This window comes from Coenobita brevimanus, chromosome 51 (genome assembly GCF_032717465.1).
Source record: "Coenobita brevimanus isolate Jiangsu-jjx chromosome 51, ASM3271746v2, whole genome shotgun sequence".
NCBI lineage: Eukaryota > Metazoa > Arthropoda > Malacostraca > Decapoda > Coenobitidae > Coenobita > Coenobita brevimanus.
This window is the reverse complement of record NC_137004.1, coordinates 18,582,261-18,606,392: the sequence shown is the minus strand read 5'-3', so window position 1 is coordinate 18,606,392 and position 24,132 is coordinate 18,582,261. Positions and strand designations below refer to the sequence as shown.

The 24,132-nt window shown below is 41.3% G+C and overlaps 1 protein-coding gene across 1 annotated transcript in view; it reads right to left on the bottom strand.

Moving 5' to 3' along the window:
- The window catches only part of LOC145400182 (allatostatin-A receptor-like), a 203,453-nt gene that overhangs the window by 7,476 nt on the left and 171,845 nt on the right, over positions 1–24,132 (bottom strand). The window contains exons 6-8 of the mRNA XM_080272694.1: positions 19,494–19,659; positions 8,797–8,981; positions 431–540 (exon numbers count right to left, since the gene is read on the bottom strand). Of these exons, the coding sequence (XP_080128820.1) occupies positions 431–540; positions 8,797–8,981; positions 19,494–19,659 (461 nt within the window). The remainder of the gene's footprint in view (positions 1–430; positions 541–8,796; positions 8,982–19,493; positions 19,660–24,132) is intronic.

Sequence of the window (24,132 nt, the reverse complement as noted above, 5' to 3'; positions counted from 1 at the left end):
TTCTAATGCATTTATGGTCTCCTGTTCTAACTTGTTCGGACTAATTACATTTCCTTTATCAACAGGTACCTTCAAACTTCGACGATTGCACTAATTCACACTCACTTCATAGTTTCCGCAGCCCTCGCTCCTCATCCCCAGGAAGAGCTGCATCAGTAATAACCCTCTCACGTTCGGGACAACTCCAACGAACGAGACGAGATTATTTAGGTGGGAATTAGTCCCAGAAAGACGAGAATGTTATGCAAAGGTGCTGACAACAAAGCCATACATAAAGCCTACGAGTATTATTACCTTAGCAAGTGACAAGTTAGAACGATGAACCACACCCACTTCCTGTTCCTACAAATAAACCCAACTAATATGAAATGTGATACGGAACAATATAGATAAGAAAAAAATAGTTAAGAACATGATAACAGAAACGTACCATCATTGTGCTTGTTGTGTCCACCGAGGCAGAGGTTGTTGAGGAGGGAGGAACAGTTCTCGCGAGCACACGACCGTCGCATCATCCGCCCGAAGTTGGTTGACATGAAGCTGTTGGGGGGGAAGGGACGGTTTAGTGGCGGAGGAGGGGATTATTGACGGTAGGTAGGGGTTAGGGGGATTAGAAAAAGGTTAGCGGGGTAGAAGAGGATTAGTTACGGAAGGAGGACGTTAGGGAGAAAAAAATGTCAGACTGTTTGGGATAGTTATTGTAATCGGAGGGGATGAGTTAGTGGCAGTAAAAGTGGATTAGTTGGGGGCAGGTTTGTGGTTAGTGAGGGCAAGACGAGACTAGGAGAGGATAATGGTTAGTGTGTGGAAGGAGTTAGTGAATGGAGGAGGGTGTTACAGGGTAGGGGATGGTTAGTGGGGAACTGAAGGAGATGGGTGTTAATGGGGGGAGGAGGGAGTTGATGGGAGTACAAGAGTGGTAGTTTGGGGGACGTGGGGGTTAGTGAAGGGAGAGGAGGGGAGGTGGAAGTGAGTGGAGGAGGAGTTAGGTTGAGATGAAGGAAGAAGGAGAGAGTCAGTGGGAGTTAGGGCGAGTTACTTGGGGTAGGAGGGGTGTTAGTAAAGGGAGACAAGTTATGCCATACCTTGGGCTAATGGATACGGGAAGGGAATGTGTGGAGAGGGGGAGGTAGGGGAAAGTAGATGGAGGTGGCTGGCAAATAGAACATTTTGTATTCTATGTCATATAACTCCACTTTATCATTGTTCACTGGTCACCTTTCGTAGCTACTGGACCCTAACCTTCCTTCTCGTACTAGCCACCATTCTCTCTCTCTCTCTCTCTCTCAAAAATAGAAGAATGGCAAGAGTAAAAGTAAAGGGTCACAACAACAAGCTTCTGCGAAGCTTCCGTGGCAACAGAGAACGTCACATCTTACGCTTATCTGAACTACTTTCTCTCAGTGACTGGAGACTTTGACGTTGGAAATTTTGAGGGAGTTCTGTTTCGTGGGCAAAAGCAGCTTCGGTATAAGGAGGAAAATGATGATGATGATGATGATGATGATGATGCTTCCTCGTTCGTACCCGTCCATCCCATCTACTTACCTAGGAGGATCATATTCGCAAGGGCTTGGGATACTAATTAGCATCGCTTCTTTATCATTTTTTTTTCCTTTTTCCATTACCCGACACTTCATTCGCTTTACGGGACTACCATAGTAGTTGAGGGATTAATGAAGGCTGTATCTAACCCCTCCAGTTCAAATGACCCCTCCAAAGTAAGTAATATCAGCAGGAGGTAGCATGCTTTTCTTTACAAAAAATGTCCCTGTACTGAAGGAACAAATACACCAGAGAATACTAACTTGTCTTATGCAGAAATAAACTGGTAAGCGACTTAGTTTTCATATTACATTTTAACCCGATCAATTGAGGGACGTATTTTGTATGTTATTTTTGCGATCTCCACATTATTTTATACACGTTAGAAGAAATTTTTCTTATTTCAGTAATTATGCATAGCCTTCATTTACCTCCTGTCAATATAGGATTCCCTGTCAATGTAGGATTCTAGTAAGCTAAATAGATAAGTCTGACGGCAGGAATCATAGTATATAGGAAGGCGACAGTTTAGTGAAAGAGTTAGTAGTCTTTTAAATATTACTTGTATCTTTTCATTACTGATTAGTCTGCATGAACAATAATCAGAAGTAATGTTACTGTACCGTATACAGAAATAAATGATCACCAGTAAGCAAGACAGTAAGCAAGAGGTGTGTACTTTACGTTGCCTCCTCCGTGCTATTATATTCTACTAAAATATGTCTGTCGTGGTGGACTGATTAAAAGTAGGCACTGACATCATTAATCCATTCAGGCCATGGACGTCGTTTTTACAGTGTTCTTGCTATTACAAGACGATTTTATTCAGCTTAGGAGTGCAGCCTAATGGTGAAGGGGTTGGTGAAGGCCGTATCTCGTCCCTCTAGGTCTAAGGCTCGTATTCTCTCCCTAACACCTTTTCTTTACCGATTTATTTTTTGGATACTGTTGGCTGATAGTGTTTGGTACGTTATTAATACCGAGTATAGTGATATTATTTCATTTAAGTACCGCAGAAGAGGACGTCAAGGTGAAATATATAAAATAAATCGTTTAGGTAAAGGTGATGGGGAGTTTCCTTAATCGATGAGAATATTGGCCTAAAAGTCTCCTCTAAACTGTCATACTGCCTGGTGGTGTAAGGGGTAAAAGAAACATCACCGGACTAAGAAGACTAAGATCAGCTTCTACTCTCACCCAGCCTTTAGTGTGACTCAAGGTTAGTATAATGGTTACTATTATTCTCACTACCTCCAGACGATTTTCCTCAACTGATGCAGGAGAGGATAGCCCCTACACCACGATGGAGTCATTTTTATTTTTATTTTTTTTCCCTACACTCAGGTGATTTCATTCGCTTAAGGGAAAACTCTTACTACTGACAAGATTAATGAAACCCCTGAAATAAAATAAAGTGGTCTGGTGGAAACAAGAATAGATGTGTGGAGGCATCATCGTGTGTACTTCTTCAGCATGAGGATGTCATTTTCGTATACAATGGACGGCTACCATGTGATTCTCTTCAAATTAGGGGTGATCTTTAGCCGTACAGGAGTTAATTTACCCCTTCATTTTCATGTTATGCTATTTGATTCTTGCTACCCTCAGACGATTTGGCTGAGCTTAGGAGAGAGAGAGAGAGAGAGTGAGAGAGAGAGAGAGAGAGAGAGAGAGAGAGAGAGAGAGAGAGAGAGAGAGAGAGAGAGAGAGAGAGAGAGAGAGAGAGAGAGAGAGAGAGGTGGGATGCAGCCCCCCTTAACCTATTCATTACGAGATGTCTTAATGTGAATAAAATAGCCTGGAGTTAGCAAGAATAGCCCATATAAAAACGTCACTGTAGGGAACGGGTTAAGACTCAGGGCTGTATTCTTGGAGGCTTAGGAGGCTGCGTAGCACCTCTTCCTTAGCTATTTAATTTTTACATATTACACACCATAATCCTCGCCTGTGTTTTTGATGGAAACACTGTCGATATTAAAACGATGTATATAATGTTCAACTGATTGCTAAAGTGTAATAAGCAAGGTAAATCGCCAAGAACAATGTGCTACGAGCCTTGTGCGCAGCCATGAATACAGTCCTATCTCTAATCCCTCTATACCGAAAGGTGTACAATAAGATGAATAAAATAGTCTTCCTAAGAACTGGGTTAAAGGAGATTGAGCTAATGAGATGACAGTCCCTTGATCCCCTGGTTTTGTGTGTGTGTGTGTGTGTGTGTGTGTGTGTGTGTGTGTGTGTGTGTGAAGTTTCCCGGGCGAGAATGATTAATTAACTTGCCGTTTGATCTAGTTAACTCGTCTTCCTCTTTTATAAACCTCTTCTTTCGCTCTCCTTATCTTTGTCTCTTTCATCTTCCTTGTCTCCGTGCTTCGCACCCTCTTATCTACGTTTCTCTCTCGTCCTCCCACCTGCTTGCCTCTCCCAACCTCATCTACGAGCTATGCTTCTTTCATCTAGTGGTCTCGCTTTCCTTCCCTATCCACATTTACCTGTTGTACGTGCTCTTTCATTTAAATGCCTCTCTTGCCTTCATCATCTACGTGCTCCTCCCACCTTACTCATCTACGTGTCCTTCGTACCCTGTTAACTACGTGCCTCTCTTACCTTAACCATCTCTGTGCTTCTCTCACTTTCTTCATTTACGTGCCTTCTCCCCTCGCCTTTCTCACCAGCAACAGGAATGATGAGAACTTTCAGGCACTAACGAGCCGCAGATAACTATGTTTCCTGATGGTACATACACTTTCCACCCTTTGCTCCCCAGGCATCCAACATTCATATCCGAGCTTCACTCGGTGGGTGGAGGTGGCGGGTAATTTCTCGAGTGACACAAAGTGGAGTTCCTCGACGCTACGGATCAAACGTCCTAAAGGTTTCGTAAAACATGGCTTTAACATACGGTATATATCACAGCCACTAGTGTATGACAGACATATTGAAACCGGCCGCTACATTATACGCACACTGAACGCAGGAGGTTTATTCCCACTGGGCCTCTATCTCAAACTAAAGGCTCTCGATTAATCCTTTCAGTCTGATGACGTATGTTTACTTTTAAAACCGCACATGGGGAAGCACGTTCGGATATTGTAACGTTAGACATGCGCGAGCTTGTGTGTGTGTGTGTGTGTGTGTGTGTGTGTGTGTGTGTGTGTGTGTGTGAACTGAATAAACAAGTTTCATCCAAGTTGGACCAAACTTGGTGGAAGGGTTGAGAATCTTCCAGAGGGTTGGCTTTTTTTTTTTTTTAGCTAGGTCGCATGTCGAGGTCAGCTTAAAAAGTTCTGATCCCCCTTAGACCAAAGTTAGTTAAAAAGTTGAAGGATAAAGTGATTGGGTTTTGAGGAATGTTAGTCACAGGTTACAGTTATACGTCAAGGTCACAGGATTAACTTTATAACCCATAAAATTTTGTTTAAATCTGCAGCAAACTATGGGGAATCACCTGAGGGTCAGTCAGTAATGAAAACATCCAATTATGAGAACAGTGGGTCAAAGACGAAGTGGGCCAAGTTTGTGGAAGCGTTGAAGGTCAGGCAAAGGTGAAGTAATTCGCTGTGAAGAACAATCTGTGTAAATGAAGCCCACAAAGCAAAATCAAATGTTCTGGCCGTAGATCGGTAGTTGGAGGCTGGCGCTGCACTCTTTGATTGTTCCATTTTGTTTACACCAGTGACTCGCAAAACAAGAGCGGATGTCATGTTGTGGTCGACGTGTGTGTGTGTGTGTGTGTGTGTGTGTGTGTGTGTGTGTGTGTGTGTGTGTGTGTGTGTGTGTGTGTGTGTGTGTGTGTGTGTGTGTGTGTGTGTGTGTGTGAACAAAATAACTCGAGTTTTTATCCGATTTTAACCATATTTGGCGGAGGAGTAGAGGGATACCCAAGGAGTAAGTTCTATTATTAGGTCAGAGGTCAAGATTATAGAGTTAGGTCATATTCTGATCTAGCAACAGCAATCTATACTTCACTCATTCGCTTTAGACCAAACTTGGCAGAAACGTTGAGGGTAGTGCAAAAACAAAGAGATTTGATTCTGAGAGAAATCAGGCATACATGAAGGTCACAGGGTAAGATCTAATATTCACCCATGTGTCTGAGTGTGAATAGAATTACTAAAATAGCTTTGATCCGATTTTGATCAAACTTGGTAAATGGGTCAGTATCATGCAAACATCTGATACTCTGTTTTTGCGCTTAATATATCAAAAGTCAACGTAACATGACAATTTCAACATAAACAATCTTAATTGGATTTACACCAAACTTCGTGGAAGACTTTAGGGTAGGGTACGGATAAAGGGATTCGATTTCAGTAACAGTCAGTCAAAGGTTAATATCAAAGAGAACATAAAAATAATCAAGACCAGAGGACAAGGTAAGCTCAAACAGTTCTGATCCAATTTGCTCCAAACTTAGTGAACTGTTAAGTGTCAGGCAGGAAAGAAGTACTTCGCTTTTAACAACAGTCGGTCGAAAGAAGTCGATTGCTCTGGCCCTAGAGCAATATTGGTGGGAGAAGATGTTACATTCTCCGATTGCTTCCTGTTGTTGTAGTTATTGATATTTTCAAAAGATTTTATTCATCTTCTAAGAGTCCTTAAATAGAAACGTTAATAAAATCCACATTTAATCCTTCTACTTCGAACAGTCTATCCAAAGGTGCTGAAAATAGTCTAGAAATGGCAAGAATAGGACCAAAAGTATCGGACTGAAGGGGCTAATGGTCGTCTCATTTCCACTGATCGCAGCTTAGTACAGTACACACAACTTGAGTGGTACATAATCCTACACACTTACTGTATTTACATTTAAACAGCCATTACATCACATTGTTTTCCCAATACGTAACACGTCCTCGATGAGGATTATATTGTCAAGCTCTGTGAATAACAATGAGACAGAAAAAAATGAAGTTAGTGAGGTTGTGTGAAAATCAGAGGAGCTTCAGCTTAGGTCATCCCCGTTAGCTGTAATGGGGCATATGCTCAACTGCGTTATATCGTGTGGAATGTGGACTCTCCAAAACCTCCGTTATGCTATATAGTAGTTATTTTAGTTCCTTTTTTTTTTCCTTTTTAATACCTGTATCTGCCTTAAACGTGAGGAAGAAAGCTTTAAAGTAGATCGCGATCAAGCATGCGAAACAGCTAAGGCTATTTTTCAGTTTTTCTTAAGCTTTTTTCAAAAAACTAACTTAGACGTTGTACTATTTATCAAAAATATATTTATTATTCTATACTTATTCTTTTACGCTTATATTTATACCTTATTTATTTTCGTTTTTATCATTATTACTGTTCGTTATCTTTTTTTTTTTTTTTTTTTTCTAACATCGTTTTTGCTGTTTCTTGAGCTGGAACAATCCACCCTCCCGACCTACTACACTGGTGCCCTGGAGGACAGGAAAATGTTCCAGCTCTCGTCTTTAATTATTCTGCTTCAGCGAGGTGATTTCGTGGCCTTCATGAGGTCAAGATTAATGGTTTGGTGTCTCAGAATTATAAATGTGTGTGTGTGTGTGTGTGTGTGTGTGTGTGTGTGTGTGTGTGTGTGTGTGTGTGTGTGTGTGTGTGTGTGTGTGGGTGGGTGGGTGGGTGGGTGAGTGGGTGGGTGTGGGTGTGGGTGTACTGTAAAATCTTTGCCATGAATCTAGTAATGTATTTATGTGCTGAAAATGGAGAAACAAACCCCTCTCGACGTTGACGTTCGTTGTACAGTAAACAAAAGAGGTACCGGCCATCGTATCTCAAGTATCATTCTGAAACACTGACGAAGTATTGCGATATATGGGTCACCCTGTAAGTGCAGATATGGTCCTTGCTAATCATTATGACTCGAAACTGCATAAATCGTCGCATATTGGGTGGTGTACCTTATTTCTTGAGGCCATATATTAATAAATTCACGTGCATCTGCAAAATTCTCTCATTTTCACAACCACCGATCCCCAGGTGTGCGATACTTTTTGGGTTGACTGCACATTAAAGCCGACCAGTTATTCCGTGATGTGCAAGTTGTTTCTAATTGGCGGCCACAGTAAAATTTCTGAGATCTTAAGTAGGAGCGACGATATTCTTTAAGTTAATGTTTTTACTACTCCCTACGTCAGATGAAACTGGACCAGGGACTATTAGACCAGTAGTTCTTTCTCGCTTGTAAACGGGGCAGATTCAGATATTTCACCTTCTACTTAATTTACGAGCACTAGATAATGTGGCTTGCTAAAGACGGACAATATCATCTTTATCAGGCTACGTATTATGCCACTCCAAACTTCGGACTGTGACATTTTCTAAATAATATGTTCTTCGTGTACGTTGTCTTGAAATTTAGCCACCTTCCAACTATAGACCATTTCAGAACTACAAAAGATGGAGGCTGCCCAACAATGAACTTTCTCAATTGCAAACCGTCATCATAAAAAGGGTGACTACAGATGTTGGACATAGGGAGGGGAAAGCCGCAAATGTTCTACGGAAATGAGGCAGGGTTTTGGAGACACTATCGAAGCTGATAATGAACACTAATGAGGATATCTACATTGTCCACTTCATCATACTACCTTTCTTGTATCGATTTCAGTATCTCTACCCTCCCCATCTCTGCTAGGCGGGAAAGACTTCACTTTTCTTTCTTGCACTGTATTTCATTTTTACCTTTCCCCTGTTATATTATTACTGCATTCCTCCGATTCCAGATTCTGTTTTCTTCTGTTCAAAGAGTGCATTAAGAAAAAAAAGAAAAAAAAAAAGCTTCTTCCTATACATGCTCAGTAAATCTCTCAGTCGTCACCATTTACTCTCCTGCGTCGCTGAGTTGCTTCCATTTTATTTTGAATATCCTTTTTATGCTACATCTTATTCCCTCATTGATACATTTTTCTCTTAGAGTACTTATTTCTATCCTATTTTCGCTTCCACATGGTCCATATTTTCCCGTAATTTCCTCTCTGTCTGTCTGTCTGTCCGTCTCTGTCTGTCTGTCTGTCTGTCTCTGTTTCTGTCTCCCCCTTATTCTTATTTTCTCTCCCCTGTTTCCCTCCAGGACTCTCTTATATTTATCTTCATTTTGGAGTTGACATGTAGCTGATAGGATTTGGCTAGGAGAGGAAAAATAGAGAGAGGAACTCCCGACCAACTCCCCAGCTGAATTATCTTTGCTTTTCCCCTCCTTCCCATCTCCTTCCCTTTGAAGATATCTTCTGTGTGTGTGTGTGTGTGTGTGTGTGTGTGTGTGTGTGTACAACTTACGTGTATATAATGGGGTTGAGGCAGGAGTGTACGAAGGGCAGGAGATTGAGGCAGACTTTGGTGTTGTAGACCCAGGGGTGAAAGGAGCCCTGAGAGAGGCCGTTCTTCTGGAACACGATGAACACGATCTTTGGCCCCCAGCACGCCATGAACAGCAGAATCACCAGGATCAGCATCTTGATTACCTGCACAAGGAAGGATATTGTGATCAGTTCATCCTCTTTGTCGATTCATCCTACCATAACCAAATATTTGTTCACCTTAATTTGACGGAGATTTTCGCCCTGTTGCAGACTATTTCCCCCATCTGAGTGGCAAAATATGGGTAATATTCTGTCCTACATCATTCTATAGCACTCTCCGTGACCTGTACCACATTCTACTGTTAATCATTAGTTACAAATCAGCACTGAAGATGTAGATATGACAGTTTATGGTCAAGTTAAAGTGGAGTGAATATACGCGTCCAACCATGAAAGTTTATCTATGGTGGCTCCGACAGAAAGCGAAGATCTTGAGCAATAACCTGTGTGTCTTTGGCTTACCCGTGCAGGCCAGAAACAAATTTGTCTTGCTTCAATTTTCAACTAAACTCATACTTTATAGGGAGCTCAACCAGGGTTATGCGAGTTTGCCAACATTATTATGCGCAGAATAACATTAATCTTTCGGCCGTGCATAAAACAAGGGCATAATTGTTGCCTCGTAATTTTTCACAATTTATTCCAATAACAAGTTCTCCTGGTGATGTGCAAAATAATGTTAAAGTGGGGAACGAACAGCGTGTCGGCGATTGATTACAAGTCACAAGTAAAGAAATGAAGTAGGGAATAAGACGCGAGAGAAAATCTGGAAAGGTGAATGAGGGAAAGGAATGAACGAGAAAATGATGACTGTGATTCACTGGAAAGAATGACAATATGGCGTGTAGTTGGTTAATGACAAATTAGAGAATGGGGAAACGAATAAGACGGGTGACAAGACAGGAAATGTCTGAACATAGGCAAAGGGAACAACTCGAAAAAAAGATGAGATTCACTGGAAAGAATGGTAAAATAAACGAGATACAGTAATATACATTCAACAGTCTGACGGTGAAGAAGCTATCATCCTCACACTAAGCTTATATTTACCTGTTACGTAGACTCATGTGCTTCGTTTTACAGTGCACATTCCCTATTAGCCTTTTGGATGCGCTGGATTTATCTAAGCTATAAGAAATCGCCTGTCGTTTGCTGGAACCAAATAAAAAGTCATCTCTTGGTCAAAATATTAGCCTCTTCAACCCAAGGACGGAGTTCCATTGCAGTCTAGACTAGCTAACGTCGGACATTTTATTTTTTAGAAGACTCCTCTAGTAGCGAAAGGATTTGAAAGTGTAAGTAAAGTTGAATAAAATCGTCAGGATATAGCAAGAATTAAACAAAATATATACTCTGAGTGAAAGAAACAATGCAGATTTTATCCTGTTCACAACGGAGGGCTTTTCAAAATTGCATCAAATCGTATGACGCCTATTGGAATAAAATGCAGAGTTTGCATTTCGTACAAAATAGAAGTAAAACGAAAAGGGCTGTAGGACTGTAGTAACAAACGGAGAGATCACGTTAGGAACATTAACCCTTTCACTACGATTACTGTTATTTTTCTGGTCACTGAACAGACGATTTTTTATGTAGTTAATGGGAGATATCTTGTAGTGAAAAGATTAATGAAGGGTGTACCTAACCCCATCAGGTCAAAAAGTGTTTCTAGGATAAGATTATCTGGTAGTTAGCAAGAAAAACTGTCATCGTAGTGAAGCGGATCGTCCTTTCACTTGGATGGTCGCTTGTCTATATTATTCTCGCCGCTCCCAGACGATTTTTACTCGACTCCTAAAAGGTCTCTAGAGCTGGAAGGAATGGAAACAAACAGCAATAAACTCCCACAAGTGATGACATGCTCTGAAAATTTATTATTGCTAGTACAAGGCGTGCTTAAGGGGTTATGGGAAAAGCATGAAAAAGGAGGCACTGGAGGAGTAGCAAATGAGAAAAGAGAGTAAAACGATATAAGTATTGGCTGGTTTTTCTTGCTACCGTCGGACGATTTCTCTAGCCTAGAAGTGACCTGTTGTAGTTATAGCCGCAACAGAAAATATATTCTCCAGTAATCTTTTAACGACTATGGAAATCTATAGTAGTTTTCTTGGCATCGTCAAATGAGTTTATTCCAAGTTTGGCCAGCCTCTTGTCCATGCGTTAAAGACAACCTCCACCAAGTCTCTAACTACAGTACGAATCTTAACCGGTTTTTAAAGTTACCGACAGACGATTTTTTTTTTAGTCTGTGAGTGGCCTCGCATATTCAGTGAGAAGAAAACTCAAGTAATGGACGGGGAATAACATCTCTGTTAGTACTGTTGTTGTATTATTTAAACTCTTCCCTTCGTCAGACGATTTCATATCGATGTTAGGAATTATCTTTCTTAACTCCCTTAGTGAGGGAGTTAGAAAGCCTCCAGAAAACATTTCATTACAAGAGGTCTTCTCTAAGCAAAACATAATCATCTGGCAGTAGCAAGAATACAGTCAAATAATGTCATCATGCTATGAAGGTCAAGTCTTGGAGTGCAATAGCAATTTCTTCATAAATTCAAGAGACGTTTTTATCCACCCAGAGATACACCACTTGTAATGAACGGTTAGAAACTAGTTTCTCTAATTCCTTAGCACAATTACTTTTTTTTACATAATTCTTGCTATCGCCAGACGACTTAATCAAGGTTATGAGAGACCTCTTGTAGTGAAAGGAATACATGAGAAAGCTCAGGAACAAAATCTACGATGAAGAGGAATGAGGAACATAAAGATAAAACTGGTAAGTGGAACACTGGGACTTGGTGCGTTCAGTAGAGGAGAGAGCAGGATATTCTTTTTCATGTGATGTGTTGTGAAAGTATTCAGGATACAGGGACGGAAATTAGAGTCGCAGGTAGGCTACAGTACATTTCATTTGTGTAGGAACATAGGAGCAAAGAAATTTCTTTTTAACTATTGATTAAATGTCGTTAGACGGTGAGACGGAAAACACGCAAGTACAATTGAACTATAACCCCTACGGTACAGTAACGTTTCTCATATCCTTGCTTACACCAGATGATTCTAACGTGGAAAAGTGGTTCTTCTTCACAAAAAATAAAAATTCCTTGGAGTTAATCTTCTCATATCACGGGTGAATACCACAAAACCTAAACAATAGCTCAAGATCGGGCAATGCCACACTCTTTCCTCGAAGCTCACCAGTCTTCCCTAGCTCAAACACATGGCATTACAAACCCTCACGCGTCACCGCCTGAGTACTGAAACTGAACAGTCTAAAATTAAGAATTTCAGTTATATCTTAGCGACAACTGGTGTGATGTTTTTTCCCAGGGGTGAGTTTTGTTAGGCTGATGCCTTGCAGATGAAACTTACTGAAGAATACTGAAACTGTTCCAGCAACATGCAAATCATCAACCTGTTCCTTAGGCAACAGCCAGGACTTTCCTCACATCTTCTGATTACTAACGCACTCTTTCAGTCATTCACCCACCAGCTTTTTACATTTACTATGGTGCTTCATGCTACTTTTAATCTCTGTCTGTCTGTCTGTCTGTCTGTCTGTCTGTCGCTCTGTCTCTGTCTCTGTCTCTGTCTCTCTCTCTCTCCAGCTACGTTATCTCTGCCAGGCTCTTTAGCTAAGCATCATCACCTACTGAGCTTCCTGTTTCGCTCTGACGCTGCCACCTCACCTGCCAGCCTCTTGTTAGGGATGAGAAAGGATCAGATGTTTTGTTATAATTGTATATGTATTTTTTCAAGAAAAAAGTTTCCCCCGCATTTTAAAATATGTGCACTTTTAAACAAGAGTCTGGCACCCTTCTTCGAGTCGATAGTAGACAGACTCATTATCTGGTAGGTGCATATGGAGAGCATCTATAATGAAAAATACCCTAAAAAATATGTGCAAATGGTAAGACCTTTGAGGTTTAGCAAGGATTCCGGGTTCGTGATTGATGTGTGAATGAATGTCTGGCCCATAGCACTGGATATGCTGCTGATAATTCCTCCTCGTTTGTGCTTTCTCTTGTTCTCTGGATCGTACCCCATCCTTAAGTAGTGAAGAAAGAAATCAAAATAACGATGGTGACAGTGCGAGCGGGGATATTACTTTTCCAGCACATGCGTGTGATTGTATTTATCAGATAGTGCATGTGAAGAAAATAATTCAAACACTTCTGATCCGTTCTGCATCACATGTGGTGGGTGGAGTGAAGGTCAGCCAGTGGGTTTTCCCATTGTTATTTAGAACAAGTAGGACAAAGGTCAAGGGTCAGTATTGTTGCCTGGTAAAGGGGCTCCTTATCACATTTTCTTAAGTGATTTATTTTGCTTATTACACTTCACTGTCCTAATCTGTGTTATATTAATCCAAAAATCCTTCAAACGTCCCCATACTGTGCATAAATAACGTACAAAAGGATATTAACCAGTGACACCTAAAAAATAATCGCTAAGGAAAAGATGCTAGGGAGCCTCCTTCCCCGACGACAGTAAAGACCAAGGTCACGCAGCACGCTCATCTTGAACAACTTTGATCCCATATATATTAAACTGAGTGAAAAGGTTGAGTGTAAGACAAGGATGAAGTGATTCGATTTCTAGAACAATCAATCGGAGGTCAAGGTCCCAGGTCAAGGTCAAAGATTTGGCCCTATAACTCAAATAGTTTTGATTCAGTTTAATACAAACTTGATGGGATGGCAAATGATCAGTCAAGGAAAAAGAATTTTCATTTTGATACCAAGATCACAGAACAAAGTAAATTGTTCGGTCCTTAAGCCCTGGTCACACACAAGCGACTCAAGGTCCGACAGCCGCACGAGTCACGGTCGTAACGCATTTCTTCATCGACCGTCCCTTGATTCGCCGGCAAAGCCCAGTCTCTTTCGGGTGCTTGTGAGCCGCTGGGATAACTTGTCGGGCCTCACGACTTGCCAAAAGTTGTCACAGTTGCATCACAGTCGGGAGTGTTGTACGTTGGTTGTGAAGCAGTCTTAGCTCAATTGGATGTGTCTTGATGCTGTCGTTGTGTGTCATGATGCTGTCGCTGACAAAAAAAAAAATATTACAACTGGGAGTCCCTCATCAACTGACTAGACAGAGGAGAGGTCCATGGTGATGTGCTGGGTGTCATTAGTGGTCCAGGTGTGATGCCCTGCCCCATGGGTCGGTCGTGGGAGGGTCGTGGGGGGGTCGGGGTGCATTCCCCAAATGCGTCATGCAGTCGTCTTGCGTTTGTGGGCGGTCGGGTCACGGTCGTGGCTGACAAAAATTTCGTTAAATTTGAAATTTGAAGCCCCGTAGCTCCGTCGCCTCATGGTCGTCTCATGATCTTCTCACGTTCTTGAGGACGTCACGACTGGTCGTGAGGCTGTCGTGACGCGGTCGTTAGGCAGTCGTGAGCAGAGCAGATTAGGGGCCAGTCGGGAGGCGTGGGAGCCAACTAAGACAGGACCTTGAGTTGCTTGTGTGTGACCGGGACTTTAGACAAACCTTGGAGCAGGGGTGTTACACTCTCTTAAGCCCTTTTCTTTCTTTTTTCTTTTTTTCTTTTTGCTGTAGTGGTATCCAAGTAGTCTGGACTTAGTGAAATGAGCATGGATGTAAGGGCCACTTAGTCTGTCCCTCTGTTGGTAGTATTCTTATTTGGTGATTTCCTGTTTCTGTGGGACCAACTGCTGTTATAATGGAGAACAGCGACGGGAGGGGAGAGAGAGAGAGAGAGAGAGAGAGAGAGAGACAGACAGACAGACAGACAGAGAACAACACATTTTCCCTTCTGAAAATGTAACAATAAGACCTGAGGTACATCATCGGTTAAAGGGGAATAATGCTGACTCGCCAATACTCTGAGCAGGAAGACATGATGGCCAGCCCAGGACTTACGTATTACTTATTTTTTGCCTTTATGATTTTTCTGCTCTCTAGGGTAATACTGTAACGCTTTTGTACTCAGTTGTGTAATGGGAGTTGTTTGTAACCCATATCACTACGAGAAGTCTCTCTTTGGCTATTCAAAGTCAGCTTCTGGTGGTTAACATTAGATTAAAGGAAGTCATTGTACTGAAATGATTTGTCAGCAAAATTCACAGGACCTTCAGTACTCAGCCCGGCAATCCTCATTTCATGTACCGAAAAAGTTATACAAAGAAAAGGAAAAAAAAAAAAAATTGCTCCCTGCATTCCCCACCGCAAAAAAAAAAAAAGAAGAAAAAAAAAAAAAAGCCTGTTCGTCCAGTGCTGCCGGTTTGATCAGTATTTTTTACTTAATTTCTTCTTTGTAATGTTCTACACATTTGTTCCATTTTTGTTGCCAGTTTCGTGGAAGTTTATAGTTACTGTGTGTGTGTGTGTGTGTGTGTGTGTGTGTGTGTGTGTGTGTGTGTGTGTGTGTGTGTGTGTGTGTGTGTGTGTGTGTGTGTGTGTGTGTGTGTGTGTGTGTTCCTGTCCGATTCTTGGTTCAGTTCTATCAATAGAGGAGTAAAAGTTAATATTGTGCACGACCAAACACTGAATTATGAAGTATGTGGCACTGTTTCTCATGGCCACTCTCATTATCCCTCTGATGGCCACTCTCATTATCCCTCTGATGGCTATTCTCATTATCCCTCTGAAGGCCACTTTCATCGTCCCTCTGATGGCCACACTGATTCCCACCATCATCCCAGTCCAAATCCAGACTCTTGATAGCATGCCCCTTGACACACATGTACCCACTCACTCACCGTCTGTCACCCGGATTCGCTCCCTATCGGACACCGATTCGCTCCCTGTCGGTCACTCTGACTGTCACTGTCGGTCACTCTGATTCACTCACTGTCGATCACTCTGATTCGCTCCCTGTCGGTCACTCTAACTGTCGCTGTTGGTCACTGATTTACCCATTGTCTGCCACTCTGATTCTTTCCCCGTCGGTCATTGACTGATTTCCTCTCTTACTGCCACTCTCATCAGCCATTGATGGCCACTCAAATAGCCTTCTGACAGCCACTGTAATTAGCCCCTGACAGCCACTCCGATTTACGCTATGATGGCCACTCCGGTTTACTCTCTGATGGGCCACTCTGACAACCCCAGACGGCCACTCTGATTTATACTGATGTACTCTCTAATTTACTCTCTGATGGCCACTCTTATTTACTCTCCTATGGCCACTCTGATAACCCCCTGATGGCCATTCTGACAAGTCCCTCATGGCCACTCCAATAACCCCCTGATGGTCACTCTGATAACCCTTTGTTGGCCACTCCATTAACCCCCTAATAACCCCTCTCATAACCCCCCTGATGGGCACTCTGATAATCCTTTGATAGCTGCTCCGATTAACCGCTGATGGCAACTTTAATAACCCTTTGATGGCCACTCTGACAACACTGAAGGCCACTCTGAAAACCCCATGACGACCATACTATTTATTTCCCTGGTGGCCACTGTGATAACACTGATGGCCACTCTGATAATTATGGCCACTCTGATAATGAAGGCCACTCTGATAAAATTGGTGACCACTCTGATAACAATGATGGCCACTCTGACCAAATTAATGACCACTCTGATAACACTGATGGCCACTTTGATAACCCCCTAATGGCAACTTTGATAACCCCCTAATGACCACTCTGATAACCCCCTGGTGGCCACTCTGATAACCCCCTAATGGCCACTCTGATAACCCCCTGTCGGCCATTCTGATAACCCCCTGACGGCCACTCTGATAACCCCCTGATGGACACTCGATGGCCGCCCTGATTTCCTCTCATGTTATCTGATTTCTCACTGGCCAGCTTAAAATACCTGTTTACCTGATTTCTTAGTGGCCTGATTTCCTTTTCACTTACCTGATTTCCCCTCTCACCAACCTGATTTTTACTCAACGACCTGATTTCCCCTCATTGGCCTGATTTCCCCTCATTGGCCTGATTTCCCCTCTCACTGGCCTGATTTCCCCTCTCACTGGCCTAATTTCCTTTCTCACTGACCTAATTTCCTCTCTCACTGACCTGATTTCCCCTCATTGGCCTGATTTCCCCTCTCACTGGCCTGATTTCCCCTCTCACTGGCCTAATTTCCTTTCTCACTGACCTAATTTCCTCTCTCACTGACCTGATTTCCCCTCATTGGCCTGATTTCCCCTCTCACTGGCCTGATTTCCCCTCTCACTGGCCTGATTTCCCCTCTCACTGGCCTAATTTCCTTTCTCACTGACCTAATTTCCCCTCTCACTGACCTGATTTCCCCTCATTGGCCTGATTTCCCCTCTCACTGGCCTGATTTCCCCTCTCACTGGCCTAATTTCCTTTCTCACTGACCTAATTTCCCCTCTCACTGACCTGATTTCCCCTCTTTGACCTGATTTCCCCTCTCAATGACCTGACTTCTCGCTTACCTTGTTTCTTGCAGACCTATTTATCATTATTATTATTTTTGTCTCACTAATACTGACTTCTGAAAACCGTATTTCCGCTCACTGACCTGATTATCTCACAATGACCTGATTTCTGGATAAGCGGATTATTCACCAACCTCGTATTTTTCTTCACTTGATAGTATTTTCTCTCATTCATAAGCTTTCCCTTCGTCTTTTGGCAGGCTCACATTATTTCAAAATTTTACTGCTGTGGTCCCGTCTTCGTTGATGATAGCGTTAACTTCTGTCCTTACACTCACTCTGTTTCCCGTCTCTCAGTTCATCTATCTAACACTATCAATCTCTCTGTCTGTTTACCCGAATATTTATTTGTTTATCCTCTAAAGTATCTTTTTTTTTTCTGATATCTATCCATCTGTCTATCTCACTATCTATCTAAATTTCCATCTACCCGTTTATCTGTTTATTGCCTATATAACTTTCTGTCCATTTACCTGTCTGTCCGTCTCTCCAGGATTGTTTCTCCACATATCCTTGCTTTCTTCCATCACATATCCTCTCCATCCCTCTCCCCTTGTGCCCCATCTGACAAATTTACCCACCCAATAGAGCAATATATCAGTGACCTCATATCAACGTGAACAGATGCCTTTGAAGATAGCTAATTGCACTTATCATAATGTTCTCTTACTAATTTATCTCCTGTCCCTGTCTTTACTCTCATAACGATCCTCAGATAATATATACAGTTTCTCCACTTTGTTTCCGTCATTCGTTAGTTTCCTTCATTTTCCGGGCAAATCAGACTGAAATAATGTGATTTTGTTGCCTTGCTTTCCCCTTTACTTATTTATTTAGTTATGTCTCGGAGAGGATAGGAATGTTTTTTTTTAATTTTTCCTGCGGGGGAGGTGGCTCAAAAAGGAAAATATGAAATAAGTTTGGTCACGATATAAAGTGTAGACTTTTAGTTTTGTTTGGATTTGACTTAAATTACATGACGTTTGCAATTTATGAATGTAGACTAACAAAATAAATTTTAACCAAATTTCTTCAGAGCTTTTCAGAGCTGTACAGTTTCTCGCTTGACACGGAGCTTTGTATTCGTAATAGCTATACCATGGCTATGATTCCGAATACCAGATCCAGTTTCTTTTCAATTTGGTGCTTAGGTAACAGGTTTATAAGACAAAGCATCTATTTTGTACATTTTATACAGTTATATATTCAGAGTCTATGAATGTTTCTCTAAATCACTATAATCACTGTCATATATTAATCTGAGTATGTATATAATCAAAGCTTCACGGAAAACACACTTGTTTGTCAGTGTTTTGTGACTAGAACGTGGCTTACAGCAAGCAGTTATCATGAAATTAACATATTTCTATTGCTCTGAGAAGAAAATTGGATTTTTTTTTTTAAGAAATCAGTTTTCGATATTTCTTTTTATATTTATGTATGCATAGCTATTTGAACACCAAATGCCATTTTTGTTTCACAAGCAGATTACTTCGTGTGCCATAAGCTGTGAAAATTTCAACAGATTTGTTTGAAATGAACAATGATGTGCCAAATATGAAGAAAATTGCTGGTTGTGTTCATTCTGCATTGTGATTAGAAAAATAAGTGGCCATGAAATTCTCAGAAATCCAATAAATCTGGTAAATAAAATAACAGTAATCGTTACTAAAGAACAGTTATTATTAATACAATAAAATGCAAGGCTCAGGACAAAAATAACGCAGCACATCTCTGATATTAAAGGTTGATATGAAGATGCAATAAAAGAAAATCACTACAGCTATCTCATGGCTTCAAGATGCACCGATATTTAAATGTATAATAAAGCCTTATAAATGTGATGTACGTATAGAAGTACCTGCAATGAAAGGTATGTTAAATAATATCAAACACTGGTAGGTTTTAGAAGACTGCCAGTTTGTACTGTTCCTTAGATCTAAGTCTTCCCTTAAGTAAATCATCCAGACCGTCAGCTTGATGTCGCTCATCCACTTTCATACTGATCTAACTGTAATTCTATAGATAAAAAATCATACTTACATTCATGTGGTCATACCTTCAACATCCATTTGTTCTACCTTACCTATTCTGACCTGCCTAATCTCATCCCAACCTAACTGCTTGACCTCGCTGACCTGCTTGAGCTCTCCTACTTGCTGTATCATACACCCACTGACCTGCTGGACCTGACCCCCACCAACCGTATAGACTTCACTGACCTGTTTCCTGGCCTGCTTGACCTCTTCGCCTGACCTCTGGCGGTGGACGCAGCGCTTGAGAGGACAAGAGGCGTGGAGTGACGAAAGACAGGACACCACCGAGGGTGAGGCTTGGACCAGGCCGGAGGATACGGAGCAGGAGGCGAGTGAGTGATGTGACGAGATGCTGGGAGGGGGAGAAAGAATGGTTGCTAGGTAGATAGATAGTCTGACAGACAAAGCATAGATAGACAGACGTACACATCTATCTCTGTCTAACTGTCTATCTATCTATCTATCTATCAAGACAGATACATAGACACAATCCAGGGTGAACTTGTACCAGGCCGAATGACATCCAGCAGGAGGCCAGCGAGTGGCGTGAGGAGATATTGGGGACCAAGGCATTAATACACTGATGGACTTAGGCCTGTACCTGGCCGGACGACACACAGCAGGAACTCAGCGAGCAGTACAACGAGATGCTGGGAAGGGGGGAGGGGAAGGAAATATCTAGATAAGTTATATACCGTAGTAGATACAGAGAGGCTTGTGCCAGGCCAGACAGTATCGAGGTGGGGGTTAGAGAGTGATGTGACTGATACTGGTGGGGAGAGATAGACAAGTCGACAGATACATAGGCAGAGGCTGGGTACCACGGAGGGCGGAGCTTTCTCCAAGCTGGATCACAATGAGCCTGTAACCAGCAAGTGGTGCGACGAGATGTTGGGAAACAGGGGGGAGGGAAGGAAGAAAATTTTAGTGGTATACATATATATCTATATATAAGGTGTCTGTCCAGAAGAAAGGAGACTTGCAAGATATAAAAACTACCGGCCAATTAGTCTGTTGTCAATTATGTACAAGTTACAAAGATCATCACCAACAAAATCTGAGACGGGCTAGACTCTCACCAGACCAGGGGACAAGCAGTTTTTAGAAGTGAAGTCTCAACTATCGACAACATACATAGAGTAAATAAAAAAAAAAAAAAAAAACAACTGAGAAAACAAATGAGTACAGGAAACCTTTGTGTATGGCGTTCATTGATTACGAAAAAGCTTTGGATTCAGTAGAAACAATAGTGGTGTGGAATTCAATTCGTAGACAGGGTGTAGATAAGATCTACTGTAAAATATTGGAAGACATGTACAGAGACGGAACAGTGATCATTGAGCTTCGTACAGACACTGGAAAAACACCAATAAAGAGGGTGCAAAACAGGCGATACTATCTCAACAAAACTGTTCCTGTATGTTTAGAAGAAGTATATAGAAAGCTTTACTGGAGCAATAAAGGGATTAAAGTAGGGAATGAATATCTGATTAACTTAGGTTCGCAGGTGACATCGTTATGTTTTGTGGATCTGGTAGATAACTGCAACAGTAGATAAAAGATTTAAACAGAGAAAGCCTGTGCGTGGGACTGAAGATGAATAACAAATAAAAAATCATAAGAAATAAGAATCCAAAACGAAGTTTTTTAACTAGCTGATGACTTCGTATGTACAGACTAACCCGTTGTGAGAACCAGAAATAAGATGTATAAAGTTGGGCTGAAGAGCGTTTGGTAGACAAAGTAGCTTAGTAAAGGACACTTTACCATTGTGTTTGCAGTGAAAAGATTATAATTAATGTTTTCTTCCTGTAATTACTCACGGCTCAGAGACATGGACTATGTCCTAATCATTGGTAAGATAGTTAGGAAGTGCCCAGAGAAGCATGGAAAGATGCTAGGAATCAATGAAGAGATAAGAATCAACTTGAATTTGGAAAAGGACTGGTGCAGGATGTGTAATGAAATTAATAAAAAAGAAGAAATAGCAATGGGCGAGCCATATTGTAGAAACAACAAATGGACAAGGAAAACAACAGACTGGGTAATACCTGTTTGAAGAAGACCAAGAGCAAGACCAACAACAAGGTGGTGTGATGAAATTAACAATTGCATCAGAAGGTACGGTACAAGGTCCCAAACATAAAAGAAAGAGCAAGCGATGAAAGCAGAAAATTCGCTAGAGATCTTTGAGTTCTGGAATGGAAAGAAGCAGCACAAGACCGGGAAAAGTGGAAACGTCAAGGAGAGGCCTAAGAAATATATCTATCTATCTATCTATACACACACACACACATATATATATATATATATATATATATATATATATATATATATATATATATATATATATATATATATATATATATATATATATATATATATATATATATTGTTACATAGCCTATGATTTCATCATCCTTTGTATAATTCTAACGTACAGTATGCTGCATGTTTGATCACGATTCGCCTCGTGGCTTCCATAGTGACCAGGCTCGCGTGTTCTACCTCACTCCCCCCTTCTCCCCTTATAGTAGAGTAAGTCGTTCTTTCTGTTGTTCAGAGCAGGAGTGTCAACTCTTCGTCCTCTGTGCACTCATTTGCGCGTCCTTCTTGCAAGTTGAATCAAGCTCTGCCGGCCCCTATATAATGAGTTCAGTCTCTGCATTAATTGCCACTTAGATCTACTCCTCACTTTGTTCACATCTCTGTCCTCCCCTGTACAGTTGTTATTATTTTTGTGAGTGCTCAGGAAGTCTCCAACCATCTAGCTGCTGTGTAATTTGAGTATGTGTTATTACATTTTTTTCTTGTACTGTATGGCATAGGGTGTTAATTCGTAGGCCTGGTAAGGCTATTTGTGATTCATGTAGAGTTTTGATGTCAGCCATTATTAATAATATTTTGTATCTCTAATAATACATCTTGCATTAACTGAGCATTATCCGGTTTTCTCATTTTATCAGGGCTGACTTAGATAAATTTACTCTTTCTAATTTCGTGTTAATAGAGGCTATTGCAGTTAACCATATATTTAGCCTGTTTTTGCCATTACATTATCCTTATGAGTCCTGAATGTTTAGTTGTTAGTTTGAGCATTAAACTTTAACTTGTAATTTTACCTAACTCTTTTGTTTTGAACCTGGAACTTTGCGGGACAGTAGTGATTTTTGTATTCTCACTTGAAGTGTTCATTATCTCTCTCTGTTCCGTAACAATATATATATAGATAGATAGATAGATAGATAGATAGATAGATACGAGAAAGAGAGAGAGAGAGAGACGGGGGGGGGGGGAATTGTTCCTGAACTTTTAGAGCGTCCACCAATTGCCTCATTGCTGTACTTGTATGAAGTTGCAATATTATCGCACATGCCCGGAGATGTTAGGCATCGTGGACATAAAACAACTGAGAATGAAGTACAAAACTAATGAATAAGAGAATAGACTGTTAAAACCGTTGTTGTCTATTCGGTTCGGCGAATTTTGCTTTTTTTTTTTTTTCATATGAAAGTTTCCTTCGAAAGTCAGTGTGCTGTTCAGTAGGATTTCATACCTACAGGCAGAAGCATTAACCTGATCATGTACACAGCCATTTGAAAGAATACATTCCCTGTAATCGGCCGTTTGTTTTGAGAATCTGGAACCTGATGGCTTCATATGACGATGCTGAAGCTCATTAGTATGTTCTAATAATGGTGTGTCTGTCATCGAGCACTTCCACAACCTGTTTACTTTCCTTATCTCACTTTCGGTGACGGCTTATTCTTCTTAAGGATGAAAGCCATCTAGCAGGTGAATGGCAGCGATCCAGCAGCCCTGGTTGGATGTACACCCGAAAGCACTAATGCCTCCCCCCATAGTAGCCGGAGTCGCGGCTAGTGAGCGACCAGGCGATCGAACAGCCAGCACCCACCGCCCCTACCCCAACCCCAGAGAAAGCGTTGCTGGATAGATGTGGAACGGCCAAAGCTGGTGATGTTACAATGTCATGATTGTTTTAACAATCAGAACCAGTAGGGGTAAGTATATATAGGTATTTAATGTGTAATACTGTTCTATTATCCACAATATACGAGAAAGGCACAAAAATGAAAGAAGGCATAAAATGTATTATGTGTTATTGTGTATATACTCACGGGTTGTATTGTGATGTTACATATAAGTACAACATCTGTTGAAAGATATGATGTCTTTTCTCATCCATTCTGTCTCCCACCTCCACCACCCTATTCTCTGGGTTCCTGTCACCACAAAACGTCACTCTTACCCCCTCGTCCCTAAGTCCAGCCCTTTGTTAACCAGCATAAACTAAGATACTGATGAAATGATCCGTTAGGTATTGATCATAGTAATATTTCCACAGACATCTGTATTAAGTATCAACAAAGCAATAACATACAATACCTCGGTATACCCGCCAATTGTTTCATCCTGTTGCATGCTGTTATGACATACACAGAAGGATCATATGTCCTTGTGTTACAAGGGCAGGCGGTTGTTTATAGTTAACACTATTTATGTGTGGTCTTGGGCGTCCATTAATTCATATTAACGTGGCAATTTAAGCTTGACATTATAAACACGTAAGGTTTATGTTCCTGTCATTATTGGATGAACGAAACTAATCAGGGATCGGCTCTGATGAACCACAAACTCTGCCAAAACGAAAATATTCCGACATCTCGTCACAGCAGCGACACAATGTCATTATGTATATAACTGAATGTGGGTCAGTCCTATGCATAATGACACTGTGTCACTGTTGTGTCGGCATATTTTCATTATGGCAGAGAGTTTGTAGTTCGTCAGAGCCGATCCCTAG